At 34.5% G+C, this 21,847-nt stretch overlaps 1 protein-coding gene across 3 annotated transcripts in view; it reads left to right on the top strand.

Annotated features, from left to right (window-relative positions):
- LOC132689750 (phospholipid-transporting ATPase ABCA3-like) overlaps nt 1–21,847 on the top strand; it is a 175,298-nt gene that overhangs the window by 129,516 nt on the left and 23,935 nt on the right. For all 3 annotated transcript variants that reach the window (XM_078440518.2, XM_078440517.2, XM_078440516.2), the window contains exons 23-25: nt 5,282–5,498; nt 11,362–11,532; nt 18,756–18,934. In XM_078440518.2, the coding sequence (XP_078296644.2) occupies nt 5,282–5,498; nt 11,362–11,532; nt 18,756–18,934 (567 nt within the window). The remainder of the gene's footprint in view (nt 1–5,281; nt 5,499–11,361; nt 11,533–18,755; nt 18,935–21,847) is intronic.

The following is a 21,847-nucleotide window of genomic DNA, read 5'->3' as shown; positions in this document are numbered from 1 at the left end:
AAGGGAAGACCCATAAGGCTAGCTGTAGATGTCTCAACAGAATCATGGCAAGACAGAAGGGAGTAGCATGATATATTCAACATGTTGAATAGGAAAAAGCTGCAGCCAAGGATACTTTATCCAGGAAGCCTATCATTCAGCATAGAAAGAGACATAGATTTTTCCAAACAAAAACTAAAGGAGTTTGTACCACTAAACCAGTCCTGCAAGAAATATTAAGAGGGAATCTTCAAGTGGAAAGGAGAGACCAAAGATGACAAAGGCAAGAAAGGACCAGACAAAATCTCCAGAAACAACAATAGAACAAATAATAAAATGGCATTAAATACATATCTATCAATAATTATTCTGAATGTAAATGGACTAAATGCTCCAATCAAAAGATACAGGATGTCATAATGGATTACAAAAAAAAAAAAAAAAAAAAAAAGACCCATCTATATGCTGTCTACAGAGACTATTTTATTTTATTTTATTTTATTTTACTTTATTTTATTTTATTTTGAGAGAGAGAGAGAGGGAATGAGTGATTGAGGGGCAGAGAGAGAGAAAGAATCCCAGGAGAGGTAGAGGAAGAGAGAGAAGGAGAGAGAGAGAGAGAAAGTGGGGCTCCCCTGAAGTGGGGCACATGTTTTTTGTGATTTTTTTATCCAAAGCAGGGCTTGAGCTCACTGGAATTGGGGCTCGTGCTCACCTGATGTAGGACTCAAATTCAAGAACCATGAGATCATGACCTGAGCCCAAGTCAGATGCTTAATGACTGAGCCACCCAGGTGCCCAAGAGACTCATTTTAGAGCTAAAGACACCAGCAAATTGAAAGTAAAGGGCTCAAGAAACACTTATTATGCAAATGCATCTTAAAAGAAACCTGGGGTAGCAATACTTATATCCAACAAACTAGACACTAAACCAAAGACTATAACAAGACATGAAGAAGGCCACTCTATCATAATAAAGGGGACAATCCAAGAAGAAGATCTAACAATTGTAAATTGTCGACCTCAATAGGCCATGGGCTTGGGGTGGTGAAGGAAGTAAGAAAAAGAGACAACAGTAGAGCAAGGCACAGGGGACCCCAAGCCAACAGCCCGGGGTACCGAGGTTTATTGTACATCTTATATACGTTTTCAGGAAAAACAGATCAGCAATGATTAACAACAGAAGCTTAGCAAAGCATGTCAACAATGTACATCTGATTCAGCTATCATACTTATCTTGCATACAAGAGCAGTCTTGCAGATACATATGTTCTGATAAGAATCTTTAGGATAGAAGCGAAGACAAAGAAGGGAGTGAACGCACTGTGCTATATATACAGCTGGCTTCCTTTAAGCAAAACATCCCTGTCTGTATACTAACAAACAGACCACATTTCCCAAGGGCAATTCACTCAAGTCCTTTTAGGTTATTTTTAACCTTACAATCTCAAGTTTTCTCAGAGATCTCGGAGCCTGAACAAATATGCACCTGTGGTCATTGTGGTGTTCTTGTTCCCACAGTAAATATTTATGCATCCAACATGGAAGCACCAAAATATATAAAACAATTAACAACAAGCATAAAGGAATTCATTGATAATAAGACAATAATAATAGAGGATATTAACACCCCACTGACATCAATGGACAGATGAACTAAACAGAAAATCAATAAGGAAACAATGGCCTTGAATAACACTGGACCAGATGGACTTAATAGATATAATCAGAATATTCTATCCTAAAACAGCAGAATACACATGCTTTTCTAGTGCACATGGAACATTCTCCAGAGTAGATCACATACTAGGACACAAGTCAGGCCTCAACAAATGTAAGAAGGTTGAGATCATACTGTGTATATTTTCTAACTATAACTCTATGAAACTTGAAGTCAACCACAAGATAAAATTTGGAGAGACCACAAATACATGGAGGTTAAACAATATGCTACTGAACTAGGGGCGCCTGGGTGGCGCAGTCGGTTAAGCGTCCGACTTCAGCCAGGTCACGATCTCACGGTCCGTGAGTTCGAGCCCCGCGTCAGGCTCTGGGCTGACAGCTCGGAGCCTGGAGCCTCTTTCCGATTCTGTGTCTCCCTCTCTCTCTGCCCCTCCCCTGTTCATGCTCTGTCTCTCTCTGTCCCAAAAATAAAAAAAAAAAAAAAAAAAAAAATTAAAAAAAAAAAAAAAAAAAAAAACAATATGCTACTGAACTATAAATGGGTAAATCAGGAAAATCAAAGAAAAAATTAAAAGAAATACATGGAAACAAATAAAAATGAAAACACAACAGTCCAAAACCTTTGGGGTACAACAAAAGCAGTCCTAAGAGGGAAGTATATAGCAATACAACAAAACTAAAAGTCAACCGATGGAATGGGAGAAGATATTTGCAAATGACATATCTTATAAAGGGTTAGTATCCAAAATCTATAAAAAACGTATTAAACTCAACACCCAAAAAACAAATAATCCAATTTAAAAATGGGCAGAAGACATGAATAGACATTATTTCCCAAGGAAAACATGCAGATGGCCAACAGATACAGGAAAAGTTGTTTAATATCACTCAATATCAGGGAAACACAAATCAAAACTACAATGAAATATCACCTCACACCTGTCAGAATGGCTAAAATCAACATGAGAAACAACAGGTGTTGACAAAGATGTGTGGAAAGGGAAACCCTCCTTCACAGTTGGGGATGCAAACTGGTGCAGCCACTCTGGAAAACAGTATGGAGTTTCCTCAAAAAGTTAAAACTAGAACTACCCCACAATCCAGCAATTGCACTACTAGGTATTTACCCAAAGGATACAAAAATACTGATTCAAAGGGGTACATGCACCCCAGTGTTTATAGCAGCATTATCTACAATAGCCAAATAATGGAAACACCCCAAGTGTTTGGAATGTAATATTATGGAATATCATTCAGCCATCAAAAGAATGATATATTGCCATTTGCAAACACATGGATGGAGCTAGAGGGTATTATGCTAAGTGAAGTAAGTCAGAGAAAGACATGTGATACCACTCATATGATTTCACTCATATGTGGAATTTAAGAAACAAAACAAATGACCATGGGGGAAAAAAGAGAGAGAGAGGCAAACTAAGAAACAGACTCTTAACTATAGAGAACAAACCAATGATTACCAGAGGGGAAGGGGGTGGAGGGATGAGTGAAATCAGTGATGAAAGTTAAGGAGTGCACTTGTGATGAGCACCAGGTATTGTATGAAGTGTTGAATCACTAAATCATACACCTGAAATATTACACTGTATGTTAACTGGAATTTAAAAAAAAACTTTTAAAAATTGCCTAAGTAAATTGTGATACATTTATATAAAGGAATGATATTGAACTACTAAGAAGCTACTAGAAAAGTATATTTTTCTCATGAAAAGCATTAAGTAATCAAAAATGTAGTCCATTATAAGAAAAAATATATAAGTGTATGCAGTTGAAATAGTCTGAAGTGATAGATGTTCACATTTTAATAGTGAAGTTCTTTGAGCTGTGAACTTTGAGTATTTTTGTATTTTCCTATGCATATGTGCGTTTTCTAGTTTTTCTACATTGAACATGTTCTATTTCTGTAATTAGAAAAACATGTTTGAATAAAATTTTTCAGAAATATTAAAAAAAGAGAAAATAAAATAAAAAACTAACCCTGCTGGCATTTTAATCTTGGACTTCCAGCCTCTAGAACTGTGAGAAAATGAATTTCTGTTGCTTAAGCCACCAGTCCACACTATCTGGTTATGGCAGCCCTAACAAAGCTACTACAGTGATGAAACTTTGGAAGCAACCCATTATCGATCAAAAGTAAAACTCAAAGGAATCTTCTATAGCAGTGATAAAGAGTGAACTAAGGTTGCATTCATCACATGAATGAATCACACAAACATAATGCTGAGTGTAAGAATCCAAATTCAAAAAATATATATTGTATAATTACAATCATAAAAATTTCAAAATACAGTTAATACATATTTTAGTATTTAGGAATGCATGCATATCATACTATTAAGAAATATAAGGAAGTATTGATAAATTTCAGAATAGTGGTTACTTTTACAGGAGTTGAAGGAGTTCATGATTGATTTCTTTGGGTACTGGCATGGTGGTGGTTGCCCGCGATGTTTTGTGATAATAAAATATGATAATTCATTTATGTTTTATGCATTATTCTGGGCATGTGTTACATTTCATAATAAAGAGGTTGAAATATTTACTTAAAAACCTTGTGTGCATGTTTATTTATAGATCAATTTGGGTAGAATCTACGTATTCACAGTATGCAGTCTTCTTGTCGAAGAACAGAATATATTACTTATCCAAGTAGGAATTTAACTTTTCCTTGAGATAGCTTATGATTTGTGACTTTCAAGGATTTTAAGCCTTCAAACACAGAGATTTCTAGATCACCCCAACTTTTATTTGACTACCTCATTGTATTTATTCTGTTTAAGTTTACAGAATGCTCATTCAGAAATAAACCAACCATAGCTACAGATACTGGATTTAAATAAATAACCTACTAATCCTTTCTATTGCTACTGCTACCACCACCAAGAGTATCAGTAATCAATTGCATAACTATTCTTAGCTTAAGTGTATTATTTTCTCCTTGGTTGTCCTGCTATGTAATTGTGTAGCTGCCCAAAGAGACAATGCTGACATTTGTGGAGAAACTGCATTTACTAACTAATGAGATACAGATTTCTAGAAATCTTTTTGCTTTAACAACTACAGGTTTCTCTCCACCACCATCTTCCATTCAGTTTAGGTACCTCTAATTTTGTGCTTCGGTATCTGTTTTTAAATTTCAATTAGAAAAATGGAAGAAAGAGGCCCCAGAGTTGCTTGGGTGGATGTGATAGGAGTGGGAGAATAGAACAGAATCAGGAGACCTGGTTTAAAGGTATGATAGATAATATATATAACCAGAGATAAAAAATCTTTAGAGAAATAAGCTTTCTGGAGAAATAATCTACTTTTGGGGGAAAGTATACTGACTTTGTTTGTTAATTAAAAAATTATTCCAAGTAGAAGAAAATAAAGGGAATTATACTGGTTCTGCTCATTGAGCTGTCCTCTGCTGAAGCAGACGTAGAAGTATCTTACTTCATGCTCCTAGGCTAATGACCTTTTTAGAGGCTGATTTAATTAATGAATACTTCCATGCTAAATAGTGATGGGATTTGCTATCTCCTTCTCTAAACATTCTGGCTTGCATTATTTTTGCAGTTGCCCTTCACTTTGCCTTATTTCTGTGTCTTCTGTGTTTCAGGGAGCATTCAAATTCTGCCAATTGGATATTTACATCACAGACTACCATTTTCTGGACACAATGCTGATCTTCATGCTATATGGCTGGTCTGTCATTCCCCTCATGTACCTGCTGAGCTTTCTGTTTACTAAAAGTACTTCTGCCTACATCAAACTTGTCCTATTCAACTACCTTTCAGGCATTTTCAGTGTCCTCATAGATGCCACTCTTCAGTTCGGTAAGGGTAAGGGGCTTCACAAAATATCTCTTTCCCCAGAAGGCAGTAAATAAATAAATAAATAAATAAATAAATAAATAAATAGGAATGGACTAAAGACATTAGTAGACAATTAAGTTCACAGTTTGGGGAAAATCCTGTACTTTATATAAGTCCATAAAATTATTTTTGAGTGCCTCTGATATTCTGGGCACTGTGTTAGAGCTGGGATCCTCATGCTGAAGTGATAGGACTGATCCTGACCTACAGGTCTTTGACAGGGTTCCTTCTCTCTATCCCCACCTCCAGTAACTCCATCACATGACCTAAAAAGTCCCTTTCGCAACAGATATGGTAAATTTTAGGAGCATTTGTCCTGAGACTCATTTGTCAGAGAGAGAGAGAGAGAAAACACAAAAAAGCAGCTTTCTTCTTTGAAGGGGAGGCCTCAGAAAGTTGGAATAAATTCTGTATCAACTATAGGAGGCCATTATTATCTTTAAAAAGATGAGCACTGGGTGTTGTATGGAAACCAATTTGACAATAAATTTCATATATTAAAAAAATAAAATAATAAAAATGTTCTTCCTTTTTTTAATTTTATTTTTTCAATTTGCATCCAAATTATTTATCATATAGTGCAACAATGATTTCAGGAGTAGATTCCTTAATGCCCCTTACCCATTTAGCCCATCCCTCCTCCCACAACCCCTCCAGTAGCCCTCTGTTTGTTCTGCATATTTGAGTCTCTTCTGTTTTGTCCCCCTCCCTGTTTTTATATTGTTTTTGCTTCCCTTCCCTTATGTTCATCTGTTCTGTGTCTTAAGGTCCTCATATGAGTGAAGCCATATGATATTTGTCTTTCTCTGACTGACTAATTTTGCTTAGTATAATACCCTCTAGTTCCATCCATGTAGTTGCAAATGCCAAGATTTCATTCTTTTTGATTGCCGAATAATACTCCATTGTATATATATACCACATTTTCTTTATCCATTCATCCATCGATGGACACTTGGGCTCTTTCCATACTTTGGCTATTGTCGATAGTGCTGCTATAAACATTGGGGTGCATGTGCCCCTTTGAAACAGCATACCTGTATCCCTTGGATAAATACCTAGTAGTGCAATTGCTGAGTCATAGGGTAGTTCTATTTTTAATTTTTTGAGGAACCTCCATACTGTTTTCCAGAGTGGCTGCACCAGCTTGCATTCCCACTAACAATGCAAAATCATGTTTCTCCGCATCCTCGCCAACATCTGTTGTTGCCTGAGTTGTTAATGTTACCCATTCTGATAGGTGTGAAGTGCTGTCTCATTGTGGGTTTGATTTGTATTTCCCTGATGATGAGTGATGTTGAGAATTTTTTCATGTGTCAGTTGGCCATCTGGATGTCTTCTTTGGAGAAGTGTCTATTCATGTCTTTTGCCCATTTCCTCACTGGATTATTTGTTTTTTGGGTGTTGAGTTTGATAAGTTCTTTATAGATTTTGGATACTAACCCTTTATCTGATAGGTCGTTTGCAAATATCTTCTCCCATTCTGTTGGTTGCCTTTGAGTTTTGCTGATTGTTTCCTTTGCTGTGCAGAATATTTTATTTTGATGAGGCCCCAGTAGTTCATTTTTGCTTTTGTTTCCCTTGCCTCAGAGACGTGTTGAGTAAGAAGTTGCTGCAGCCAAGGTCAAAGAGGTTTTTGCCTGATTTCTCCTCAAGGATTTTGATGGCTTCCTGTCTTACATTTAGGTCTTTCATCCATGTTGAGTTTATTTTTGTGTCTGGTGTAAGAAAGTGGTCCAGGTTCATTCTTCTGCATGTCGCTGTCCAGTTTTCCCAGCACCACTTGCTGAAGAGACTGTCTTTATTCCATTGGATATTCTTTCCTGCTTTGTCAAAGATTAGTTGCCCATACATTTGTGGGTCCATTTCTGGGTTCTCTATTCTGTTCCATTGATTTGAGTGTCTGTTTTTGTGCCAAAAAATGTTCTTCCTTGATGTTAGGGCAGTTCGTAGTGAAGTGAAGAGAGGGAAGAGTGTAGAGGAATCTTGAATTCTTGGGAGAAGCTGACAGTTTTGTTGAAGGAGGTTTTATCGTATGGCTGTCCTTCCCTAATTCAATGAAAAGGTACAAGTTTGTGAGCACCCTAACAAGGTTTTCCAAAGAAAATCTCTATATGCCTCTGACACACATACAATTACCTAAGCCAGTTTTTCTTCCTCCCAGGCCTGCTTTTTATAGTATTCTCGAATTTGTATCTCATTTTCCTTCTCTGATTTTGAGATTCAGGGAGATATTCACTAAAATGGTTATTGTTAAAAATGAAGTTGCTGATTCACCCTCTAATGTACATTTCAACTGACCTCAGCACTTCCCCCACATCCTCCCTCTCTGCTGTTGCTCCACAGACACTGGTCTTGTTCCCTTAGTCCTTCACTGGTCACAAAATAATTGCCTGTAACTTCCTTTGAGAATGAATAGTTCACATGTGTAAGACTTAAGCTTCTGCATAGCAGATGAAAAAAAAAAAAAACGAACGTGTTAATAGATATACCTTAGCACTCATTCTCACAAAGGAATACCCAAATTATGGAAAGCAAATGTCTGTATATTTTTGCACACTTGTCCAAAGACAGGTGTTTGGACACATGTTTTGTGATGTGAGGAAGACTCACCTGAAATCATTTGAGTTTGTGAGACCTAAAATGAAATGATCATTTAAGGAACTAAAGAGAAATAGTTGTTACAGGGTAATAATAGGAGTAAATTACTACTTTAGAAAAGTTTTGAAGGCTTTTTTTAGGAAGAATACGTTGCAAAGAGTAATGCAGAGTAAAATGGGATTAAAAACAGAAGCCAGTAGATTTGGCAATTAGAAAGTCACAGAAGATTTCCACTTTTGAGCAGCAGAGCAAACACTGAAGGATACTGTACCAAAAATAATGAACTGAAAAGTAAGTATGGAATTGGCAGAGGCCAACAATAACAAAGCAATAATTGAAGGTAGCTTTGACTAGAGGTTATTGACAGCATCTGGTGACATTTATTTTCCATTGTATAAATAGGATCAGAGAAGTCAGAATAAAAAGCATAGAGGTACAACAAGGTTTAATATCTTCCTATTTAAAATTGGAAGTTCAAAGGGCTACTCACTTCAAGGGTAAACAAGGGGCACCTGAATGTTTCAGTCCATTAAACATCAGACTCCTGATCTTGGCTCTGTCATGATCTCATAGTTCCTAAGACTGAGCCCTGAATCATGCTCTGCACTGACAGTTCAGAGCCTGCTTTGGATTATCTCTCTCTCTGTCCCTCCTCTGCTCTCTCTCTCTCTCCCTCTCAAAATAAATAAATAAACTTTTAAAAAGAGTGAACAAAACTAAAGCCACAGTAAGACACATAAAGGAAATTTGTAAGGGTTGAATTTGGCACTGGAATGAGGAATAACAATTTCCCTTTGGAATTTGTAAACACATGCAAATGTTCATATTGGTTTATATCCTGAAGTCATAGAACCTATGTAAGCTAAAAAACATAACTTGATAATTTATTTTAAATCTCAGTTGGTTGTGTGTGCCCTAGGTGAGTGGCAAAGGTATACACAATTCCCAGACTTCAAAGTATTCCCATAGTTAAATTTTCTAGAGAACTTGAGATCAAATTAAAAGCACAAAGAGAAGAAAGAGAAAAAAATACAAGCTCTTAAGAGCAAGTGCTAGCAGAAATCACAAATTGTAGAATCACAATCAGACCTGCAAAATTAAGATTTGGGGACTTTTGAATGATATAAAATATGTATGTTTACAGGGTGCCTGGGTGGCTCAGTCGGTTGAGCGTCCAACTTCAGCTCAGGTCGTGATCTCACAGTTCATGGGTTTGGGCCCCACGTTGGGTTCTGTGCTGCCAGCTTGCAGCCTGGAGCCTACTTCGGATTCTGTGTCTCCCTATCTGTCTGCTCCTACCCTACTCACACTCTGTCTATCTCTCAAAAATAAATAAAGATTAAAATATGTATTTTTAAAATATTTAAATTTTAAGAGTCTCAGTAATATGAGCAAATAATAGAACATGTAATAAATAATAGGACATGTATGCATGTGTGTTATATATAGGTATACAATATAAATATATGTGTTTAAACGATTAATATGTATAATGTGCATTTAACATGCATAAATATGTATGTTTAATATATTTAAATTGTAATAGAGAGTCTCAGGTATAAAAGCAAATACTGGAATATATATAATAGAATATGTAATAAATAAAATAACATATATGCATATACTATTTATGTACATGTATGTTATACATGCATATAATAGAGAGAGAGAAAGAGAGAGAACAAGTAGACTTGAAAAAGATCCAAATAGAATCCTGAAAAATGAAATTTAATAATAATTTAAATTAAGAACTCAACAGATAGAAGTATCAGCATATAGATGGGTATTTTTTTTTATCCATTCTGTCACCCAGTGTCTTGGTTTTTAAGTCTAAGGTAGTAAGTATTGCTACTCTGGCTTTCTTTTGACATCCATTTGCATGATAAATGTTTCTCCATCCCTTCTTATTTTAATTTACAGATGTAAATTAAATTTAGGTGTAAAATGGGTCTCCTGTAGGACCCATATAGATGGGTCTTGTTTTTTCGTATCCATTCTTTCACCCTATGTCTTTTGATGAGAATGTTTAGTCCATTTACATTCAAAGTAATTATTGAAAGATATGTATTTATTGCCATCTTATTACTTGCTCTATGGTTGTTTCTCAAGTTTTTCTCTGATCTCTTCTTGCCTTTCTCTCATGTTTTGCTGATTTTCTTTAGTGATATATTTGGAGTTCTTTCTCTTTATTCTTTGCATATTTATTAGTGGTTTTTGATATATGGTTACCATTAGGTTTTTATATAAACTCTTCTGCATATAGCAGTCTATATTTAAGTGATGGCTATTTAGTTTGAACCCATTCCTTTCTCCTCTTCTCCACACGTTTTTAGGGATATAGTATAATATTTTATATCCTTTATTTGTGAAATTAAGTACAATTTAAAATTAATTCCATAGCCACACCATCCACATTTCAAGTGCTCAGTAGCCACATGTGTATATTGGTGCAGCTATAGAGCTCTTCCATATTCATAAAAAGACAGTGTGGTGTATATAATTAATGCCATTTTTGGCATCTGCTCAATTAGCCAATATCCTGAATCAATTATTTGTCTCTATCAACTCAAAATCTACACTGGACAGAATCACTATGGGTTGGGCACTTGAAGATTTGCTTCTTGGCCATCTCTCTTTACCCAAAATGTCTTATATGAAGTTTCTGTTTAGACTGGCCTTTTATCTTCTTTCTAAAAAACTGAATTCATTATCAAAATTTCATATTGTCACTTCATAAATTAAGCATGTTCATATCTCCAGGAACTTAGTCCCTAATAATTGTTCAAATCAAATGCATTCTTTAGAGAGACAGAAGTCTGGTTCCCTTGAAGATTTTTCTACTCTCAAACATGTCTTAATTTCCCCATCTGTTCCCCACTGTTGAATTGTAGGCTATATCTCTGACCCCTACTTTATTCCCTTAATTGATAAATTAGGATTAGAAATGTAAAAAATAGTAGTGGTTTCCTGTCCATATCAGGTGCCATAAGTCTTATCACATAGACACCCACTTCACCAAAGAGACTTTTCAGAACTCTGCAATTATCAACACAAACTGTCACTGGATATTGACTGGAAGAAACTTATTGGCTAGTAATTAGTATTCTTCAAATGTAATATATTTTTTTAATTCCCAAAGTTTATTTTGGTCATCCTTGGGAGATTTGTTGTCCTAGGGATAGTTCATTTCCTATAATGAAACCTAATTTTATCATCTTTTTAGAAGTTCAACATAAGATGTCAAAAGCCACCAGAGCCTTCATACTTAATTCATTACTGTTCTTTCCTAATTACAACCTTGCGAAGTGTATCGATGACTATTTTACTTTCTACCAGATAAAGAAATGGTGCTCTGGAAACAAACCTCCTGTCTACATAAATTGTAGTAAAGAAAGTAAGTATCATTAATCTTAAACATAAGACTGCCAGTATTTTTTCCAGCAAAAAATGGGTTTATTGGGGAATGGGAGAGAATTGCAATACAGGACAAGGAAGTTACAGCAAATCATAGACAAGTCTCACAAACATTATTATTTTAGAGAGGAACATTATTTAGGAGGAGGGGAGAAATTGGGAGGAATTGTTTGAACAAAAGTCCATTGGAGAGAAGCAAGTGTTCAGGGTGATGACAGTTTCTTCTTGACCGAGCTGCAGGGGGTAGTCAATTTCTTATAGGAGATACAGTGTGCTTTTTTGTTGTTGTTGGGGCCTGTAATCCATGATTCTTTCTTTTTGAGGATTCTTCTGTTGGGTGTACAATTGACAATTCTTGTAATTGACAAATGGCATGGTATGAGAGTTCTGCCTATTGGCCTTCTGACTCCATCTTAGTGAAGCTTACCTTTAATTTTCACAGTATCCTTGGAGTCCCTAAGCCTAAAAAATTGGTCTCAGTCTTAGCCTATGAGACATGTGGGGAATCAGCCCTTATTTCAAAGGAGAGAGTCAGGACACATATTCAGTACATAAGTCATTTTATCAGAGTGGGAGAAAGCCTTTGTAATAATAAAACCTCAAAAACAAAGCCAAGTTAAGTTTCAAGTAGTCATGGGATATAAAAATAAGAGCTACTAGTAATCAACCACATGGTAACTATGTTATGTTAAATCTTCACAGCCTCAAGTTATCAGTTTTTATACCCATTTTGAGGAAACTGTGCCCTAGGCCACATAGCTTTTGTGGTCCAGAACTGAGATTCACAGCTTATGTTCCCTCATTGCATAATGCATTTCATCTTTAGAAAAAAACCTCCATAGGAAGAATTTGTGTGATATTTACTTGTGTTGCCTCTCAGCACTTTCATCACTCATAAGCACCCACACTCACTTGGCCACAACTTATTTGAAGGAATAGATAAAACCCATTCTCCAGTGTCTAATATAGTATCTGCACATAGAGGAACTCAACTTTTTAAAATAAATAAGTAAAGGTCAGGATGTGGTGATTTGAGTAATAAAGAGCAGTACGATAGAGAAAAGAGCCAGAAAAAGAGAGTAAGAGAAAGGAGAACAATACTGCAGATTTGTCAGAAAGAGTAAACATTTAGAAATCCTCATGGTGGTGGTGCCTGGGTGGCTCAGTTTTTTAAGCATCCAGCTCCTCATATTAGCTCAGGTCTTGATCTCAGGGTCATGAGTCCAAGCCCTCCTTGCACTGGGTGCCATGCTGGGCATGGAGCTTACTGAAAAGGAGAGAAAGAAAGAAAGAAAGAAAGAAAGAAAGAAAGAAAGAAAGAGAAATCCCCACAGTGGCACTGTATCATTTATTAGGTAATTTTGGAAGTATCTTATTTTTGTGAGAGTGGGCAGAATGAGAAAGGTGGGAATATTTAGTAGCAAACCAGATCCTACCTAGAATAGCAGTTGATGACCTCAAAGGGAAGATCAGTAAACTGTAACTGTATGACAATAAACTTTAGCAGATGGGGTGAGGTGGGGAAAAAAATGGAAGAGAAATATTTCATGCAAAATCTAGTGACATGGAAAGTCAGGTATTACTGAGTCTCCATAGAAGCATGGAGTATTTTGTACAGCAATATAGAAAGGTTCCAGTTTCTCCATATCCTCTCCAACAATTGTTATTTTCCATTTTTTTTATTATAGTCTTTCTAGTAGGTATGAAGTTGTATCACACTGTTGTATCAATTTGCATTTCTCTAATGACCAGTGATGTTGAGCATCTTTTAATGTGCCTGTTGTCCATTTGTGTATCTTTTTCATAAAAGTGTCTATTCAAGTTCTCGGCCCATTTGAAATTGGGTAATTGGCCTTTATATATTCTGTAAAGTAGACCCTTCTTTGATATGTGGGTTGTAAATATTTTCTCCCATTCTGAGGGCTATCTTTTCACTTTCCTGCTAGTGTCTTTTGATACACAGCAGTGTTTCATTTTGATGAAGTCTAGTTTATTCACTGTTTTTTTTGTTTTTTGTATACTTTAGGTGTCAATTGCTTAATCAGAGGCCACAGAGATTTATTCAATGTTTTTTCCTAAGAGGTTTATAGTTTTAGCTGTTACATTCAGGTTGTTGATCCTTTTTTAGTTGATTTCTGTATATAGTGTGAGACAGTGTTCCAACTTGATTCTTGTACATATGGATATCTAGTTCTTTCAGCACCATTTGTTAAAAAGACTATTCATTTCCCCATTTAATTAACTTGGCACTCTTGTTGAAACCAGTTGACCTCAGAAGCATGGGTTTATTTCTAAACTCTCAATTGTATTTCATTGATCTGTATGTCTGTACTTGTTTCAGTATCACCCCCATCTTGATTACTTTAGCTTTGTAGTAAGTTTTTGAAACTGGAACTTGGCTATGTCTTGATATTTGTTTTGCAATTCCTTATACATTTAAGAATTACCTTTTTTGAGGGTGGGGTGGCACCTGGGTGGCTCAGTCAGTTAAGTGTCCAACTCTTGATTTTGGTTCAGGTCATGATCTCATGGTCATTGACAGTGCAGAGACTGCTTGGGATTCTCTCCCCCTCTCTCTGCTCCTCCCCTGCTTGTTCTCTCTCTCTCTCTCTCTCTCTCTCTCTATTTGAAAATAAATAAATAAAGTTTAAAAAAAAGAATTACCTTTTTTTAAGACCCAAAAAACAAATCTAGTAGGATTTAAACAAATTTTATTTATTTATTTATTTATTTATTTATTTATTTATTGAGAGAGAGAGAGAGAGAGAGAGTACTCAAGATGCATGCACGAGCAGAAGAACAACAGAGGGAGAGGGAGAGAGGGAATCTTAAGCAGGCTCCACACCCAGTGTGGAGCCCATCATGGGGCTTGATCTCATGACACTGGAATCATGACCTGAGCTGAAATCAAGAGTCAGACACTTAACTAACTGAGCCATGCAGGCACCCCAGAATCTGTAGGACTTTTATTGACATTGCCTTAATTCTATAGAACAATTTTGAAAGATTTAATACCTTTACAATTTTGATTTTACAGTCTATGAACTTGGTACATTCCTTTGCTTATTTAGTTTTAGCCATCCATCTATTTACTTATGCCTTCTGCATTTTTATTTAATACTGTTTATTTGTTATTGGTTTAGAGGTATTATAGATATGTTGTTAGCTTTATTCCTACATATCTTTTGATGATGTTATAAATGGTATCACTTTTGAAGAGTCATTTTTCATTGTTTTTTGCTGATATAGAGAAATCAAATTAAAGAGCTCATTTTTTGTATATTGAACTCCCTAAATTATTTTATTAACTTTAATAATTTATGAGTAGATTATTTTTCATTTTCAATGGGTACACTCAAAGCAGCTGCTAATAAGGACACTACTTTTACTGCTTTTGTTAAGGACAACTTAAATATAATCAAAGTGGTGATAGCCGACATCAGTTTCACTCCAATTTCAGAGAGAACATCTTCACTGATACTGACTATATGCTCTATTTCACACAGCTGTGATGAGTCAGAACTGAGATTCAAAGGGATCCTAGTTTTTGGATTAAAAACGTTTTGTTTTGTTTTGTTTCTATCCTGTGTTTAGTAAACCTTTTTTTTTTTAAATCACAAAAACTGTTCAGTTTTTCTTAAGCTTCTGTTGAGATGGGCAAATTATTTTTCTCTTTGTTTTACTGAATTACATATTCTGTTGAATTACATAAACAGATTTTCTAATGTTAAATAATAAAAAAATTAAATAGACTGAATAATTACACGTGGAGATTGTTGATCATGTTTCCTTAATAAAGATAGAATTATTTGGGTGTCTTATTAATAATTTGTGGAGAGGAATTAATAGAGTTTTTGTAGAATCCTTTCATTTATCTAAATTTTCAAAATCATTGGAGTAAATTTGTTTATAATATCTTCTGGGTTTTTTTTAATGTTTATTCATTTTTGAGAGACAGAACATGAGCAGGAGAGGGGCAGAGAGAGACACAGAATCTGAAGCAGGCTCTAGGTTCTGAGCTGTCAGCACAGAGGCCAACGTGGGGGTCGAACTCATGAACCACGAGATTATGACCTGAGCTCAACCAACTGAGCCACCCAGGTGCCCCATATCTTCCGGTATTTTTAACACCTGTGAATTCTATAGAACTTATCATTTTCACTTATGATATTTTGAATTTTTCCACCCACATTGTTTCTTGATAAATCTTACCAAAGTTTTATCAATTATTTTAGTCTTTTCAAAAAACATGTTTCAGGGGCACTGGGGTAGCTCAGTCAGTTAAGTGTCTGACTTTTGATTTCGACTCAGGTCATGATGTCACAGCCATGAGATCAAGTCCCACACCTGACTTTGTGCTGAGTGTAAAGCCTGCTTAAGATTCTCTCTCTTCCTCTCTATCCCTCTCCTCCTCGCTCTCTTGCTCTCTCTCTCAAAACAAGAAATAAAAAACAAATTTTCACTTTTGTTGATTCTTCCTATTGCATGTTTATTTCCTAAATTATCAATTTAAGCTCTTTATTATTTTCCACATTTTCCATTTTGGGGGATTAATTTTCTAACATCATAAGATGGGTTCTTAAATCATTTATTGTCAGCCTATCTCCTTTTCATGATAAGGATGGATCGCAGTGGGGTTTGGGAAATTTGTATTTTCCTTGCTTGTATTTTCTGAACTTCCTGTATTTGTGAGTTGATCTCTCATTACTTTTATAAAATTCTCATCTTGGGAAGATAGCACTTTTGAGAAGAACAACCTAGAAGACAGAATTACCCCTTAGAAGCTTGATGATGTGCAAAAAGAAGGAAAATATAGCAATAATGGATAGTACTGCAGAAATGGAAGATTATCAGGAAACCAGAAAACTGTATCCACATTACCACCACACTACCACTACCACCAGCAGAAGGACATTTATTAAAGAAATTACATTTCACTCTGCCAACAAAAATCCTTTCATAAACTAAGCAACCAAGGAATCAGCCCAAACTTATCATCACTACTCCATAAAATTATTGTTTTGATGGTTCATGAAAATTCCCAATTCACAACAGAGATAACCAACATTCATAAAAAGCTAGTATGGCTAGAAGACAAAAATAAAAATAACACATACTAGAAAATAAAATTTAAAAAGCCACAGAGTTAACTTAGAAATATACATATAGTGGGGTGATATGTAGGAAGCAAATATGGCTAAACATCAACATAGTTGATACTAGGTGGAGGGAATGGTCTTTATTTTATTATTTCAATTTTACTTTATGTTTGAGAAAATTTTTCAATGATAACACGGAGGGAAAAGACACTCCCGTAGAATACATAGAGCATGATACTATTTCTATAAAGTTCAAATTCAAGAATTAAACAAAATTTTATTTACTTACATATATAGCTTTATATATTTACATATTTCATATATATTTAATGGTCTACTTGTATTTAAATAAAATAGGAATGCAGAATACAATTCATCATAGTGGTTACCTGTGGAAGATGGAAATACATGAAGGAGTATCTAAGTATTTTAAAATTGTTTATAAATTCTTAATTTGGAGACTGGGTTCATAGATTCCATTATGATATGCTTTAAATCTGTACATATATAGCATATAATATGCATGAATCAAGTGTTTTTTATTTAGAATTCTAGAGTATGAGGAATAGAAAAGGTAAAATAATACTAGATTTGATGGTCTAAGCAGGAATCTCAAAGGATCCCCTGACAAATTATTGGGCTTTATAAGCCTAATATTGTGGTTGATTAATGCAAAATAAATACAAACAAAACATTCAATTGCATTTCTATACATCAACCGTAAACACTTAGAAAAGTGTTCAAAGGCAAAGCTGGAACAATTTCAACAGCAAAATAAGGTAGTATTGGATTTGTAACTGAAAGTATAAATTGATAATATGAATCTGTTTTGATATAAATAAATGACTAAATATATAATGATGGATAGAAGAAAAATTCTCCATAGAGTTTCAATCAATTTATGTAGATGTTCCAACCTCTAGGAGGTAGAGGATAACTTCCCACTCCATATTTGTGGGATGTACATTTTGACTTCCCTCCAGAGAATAGAGTGAACAGACAAGGGAGGAGAGGGAGTAACTTTACAGCAGAGAAAGCTGACAAACACAATCTCAACCACGTGATCAAGGTCAACATTAACAGTGACAAGTCACACTGGTAGTGTGTACATTTTATTGTTGTTGCAATAAAAATATCCCTTTACTTCTGTGAGTTTCCTCCCCCAAATCCATAATCCCAGTCTAATAATGAAGAAGAAAAAAAGAAACCATTAGACAGGTCCCAAATGAGGGATGTCCTACAAAATTCCTCACCAGTACTCCTCAAAACTGTCAATATCATGAAAAAAAAATAAAGAAAATCTGAGAAAATGTCACAGCTAAGAGGAACCAAAGGAAACATGACTACTAAATATAATATAGAATTCTGGACTGGTTCACAGAAGAAAAAAGAATAACACTACATTAGAAAAAAAAGGAATCCTGAAAATGTCAGAGACTTTAGTTAATGGTAATATTTGGTACTTATTAATGATAATATTTATTCATTATTGTAACATACCATACTAATGTATGTTGCTAATAATTAGGGAAAGCACATGCAGAGTATGTGGAATTCTCTATATTGTCTTTACAATTTTTCTGTAAATCCAAAACCATTCCAAAAGATTGACTTTTTAAAGGAGGGAGAGTATATAATTTTCTTATAACAAATTCTGGACTTTTTACTCAACTTCTCAAGACAGTTCAAGAAGTATCACTAATGGTCATTTTTACCTTTTAAACGCAAAATGTTACCTTTTGCAAGAGTACTTGCACTTTAATACTGGCTTCTAATTATTGGTTTAAGATTTCACACTTTTGAAAGGACTTGGAGCATTTTTTCATGGCATGTAATAATAAGCATATAATAAATATATTACTATTCATCTGCTTAGCTTACTTGATTACCATACATTATATTCATGAAATTGGCCTTCAGAATTCATTGTTGAATATTAGTGTAGCAGGATAATCACTTCTCACACTCCAAATAGTTTACTTAGTGTAGCCTAATATTTCATTCCACCCTATATTTCTTATTTATTGTTTTCTCAGGCCTTGTTCATAGTGTCAATGTTCTGTACTAATCTCTCTCTCCACCCCCCCCCCCCCGCCATCCTCAGATACTGCGAAGAATGTTTATTCTTTGGAAGAGAAAATGATTGGAAAGTACATGATTGTAATGAGTATCACAGGCTTTATTTGCCTTCTCTTGCTTTTCTTTTTGGACACTACTTTGTGGAAGCTAAGAACATTTCTCAGTCAATATGTTTACTTTGGTATCTATAAGACATTCAGGAAGGTAAGTAATTAAGCATGATCCTTAAGAATAACTCCAAGAAAAGGGAACATTAAGCCTGAAAAGCATGTATCTATATATGACTATCTCAGGGTAAAAGAAAATCTGTGTTCACAGAAATATGTTTTCTTAAATAAAACTCATTGAGGTTTAATTTACCTACAATAAACTGTATTTGTTTTTATTGTTTCAAAGCACCAAATTTTGTGTTTACTAATTTTCTTTATTGTTGACTATTTTCTCTTTCATTGATATTTTTGGTCTTTATTTAAAAATTTTTCTTCCTGCTGCTTGCTTTTGGCTTACTTCTCTCCTTCTAGCTCCTTTATGGAAAGACTGAAACTACAGGTTTTAGGTCTCTCTTCTTTAATAACACAAACATTTAAAGCAAAACATTTCCCTGCAAACACTCCTTTAGATGTACTCTGAAAAAATTTGATTTTGTACATTTTTGTCATCATTCAAATGTTTTAAGTATTTTTTAAATTTCCTATACGATTTCTTTTTTGATGCATGGATTACTTTAAAAGTCTGTAAATAAATGTAAAAATATTTGGAAAGTTTCTAGCTATATTGTTATTGATCCCTAGTTTAATTCCTTTGTAGTTAAAAAACATACTCTGTAGTGAATTTTTTAAAAAACCATTGATAATTGCTGTATATGGCTCAGCAGGTGACCAATATCCATATTGTGCCATGTACATGTGAAATAAATGTGTACTTCACATTTGTTAGTTGTAATGTTCTATAAATATCAATTAGGTTATGATGGTTGATAGGATTGCTGTACACCTAGTCTCTAGCTGATATATTTTTGTCAGATTTATTTTTCACTTGCTAAGAAGAGTGTAAAATCTCCAATCCCAGTTGTAGGCTTATTTCTCCCCTTTAATTCAGTCATTTTAAAAAGTATACTTTGAATCTCTATCATTAAGCCAATAGACATTTATTATGTCTTTCTGATTAATTAAATTCTAGAATACCTGGTAATGACATATATCTCTGGTACTATTTTTTTAAGCCTATTTTTTTGTCTTAAAGTCTATTTCCTATGACATTAATATGGCACCTTCGGTCTTGTACTTACTTTCTCATGGTATGCCATTTTACACACACTTATTTTCACTGTATTTATTCTGACTGTAAACAGTATATAGTTACATCCTAATTTTTTATCCATTCTGATAATCTCTGCCTTTTCAATATGAGCATTTAGCCCTTCATTGATAAGTTTGTATTTCCACCTACCACATACATATATTATTTGTTTTCTGTTTGTCCCTTCAGATTTTTGTTTCACTGCTTTCCCATTTCTGCTTTTCCTTGGATTCTTTGAACATAGTTAGAATTCCACTTTAATTTTTCAATTCACTCTTTAGCTATACTTCCATACTTATGTTTAATAATTGGTACAGGGTTTACAAAATAATACATAGTTCTTTTTTCAATATGAGCATTTAGCCCTTCATTGATAAGTTTGTATTTCTATCTACCACATACATATATTATTTGTTTTCTGTTTGTCCCTTCAGATTTTTGTTTCACTGCTTTCCCATTTCTGCTTTTCCTTGGATTATTTGAATATAGTTAGAATTCCACTTTAATTTTTCAATTCACTCTTTAGCTATACTTCCATACTTATGTTTAATGATTGGTGCGGGGTTTACAAAATAATATATAGTTCTTCTTTCATAGTCTGTTTAGAGTTAATATTGTAAAATGTAGAAAATGTGAAACCATAACTTCTGTCTCTATCCCTCACTGTTTTTAATGCTATAGTTGGTGTATGTCTTACATCTATATATGTCATTATATAATTAACCATGAAAAATAATACTATATTTTGCCTTAAAACAGCATGTATTTCAAAGTAAGTAATAGAAAAAAATGATTTTATATTCACCTAGATATTTAGCATCTCTGGTGCTGTTCATTCTTTCCTGAATATATGAGTTTCCCTCTGCTATGGTTTTCCTTTAGACCAAAAACTTACTTAAGCATTTATTTTAGTTAAGAACTAGAGAAGAGCTATGTCTTCTTTTATCTGAAAATATCTTTATTTGTGGAGTATATTTTTGCTTTCATTAGAAGTCTGGGTTGATAATTTTTTTTTTCTGGGCACTCTATATGTAATATCATTTAACTGTCTTCTGGTTTCTTTTATTTCAAATACGAAGAGGTAGTCATTCAAACTGCTTTCTCTTTTATGTAATGCACTGTTTTTCTTTGGCTGTTTTATTTACAAGTTTCTCATTATTTTTGGTTTCCACCAATTTGACTATTATGTACTAAGGCATAAAGCCAACTTAGCTAAGCCAGAACTTTATTTTCCAGAATCCCCTTCCCTGTATTATCCCAATTTAGAGTTGTTACGGAAGGAGATTCACATGAGATTTTGAAGGCAGAATTGAAGCAGACTTAGACTCAGTCTTACAGCAGCATATCTCTCTTCTTAACTTGTCCACTCCAACCTATACTAGCAGCTGTGCATAATGCCACTAAAAAGAGTATCATCTAACATAACTCTAGTCACAATTATTTACTTAGGATAAGTCAGGGAATGGCAATGTCATTTCCCATGATTAGATACTTTTTTTTCCAAATTCTTGTTTGTTGTATTGCCGTCTTTAAAAAACAAAGTAACGAATATCAAGCAATTCATTTTACTGCATTTTGCCTGTACATGTTTATATTTTATTTATTTTTATTAAGTTTTAAATTTTTAATGTTTATTTATTTTTGAGAGAGAGACAGAGCATGAGTGGGGGAGGAGCAGACAGAGAGGGAGACACAGAATCCAAAGCAGGCTCCAGACTCTGACCTGTCAGCACAGAGCCCGACGAGTGGCTGGAACTCACAGACCACGAGATCATGACGTGAGCCGAAGTCATACGCTCAACCGACTGAGCCACACAG

The sequence above is a fragment of the Panthera onca genome, chromosome E3, assembly GCF_046562875.1.
Source record: "Panthera onca isolate mPanOnc1 chromosome E3, mPanOnc1 haplotype 2, whole genome shotgun sequence".
Lineage (NCBI taxonomy): Eukaryota > Metazoa > Chordata > Mammalia > Carnivora > Felidae > Panthera > Panthera onca.
The sequence above is the reverse complement of the archived record's forward strand: the minus strand, read 5'-3'. Positions and strand labels throughout refer to the sequence as shown.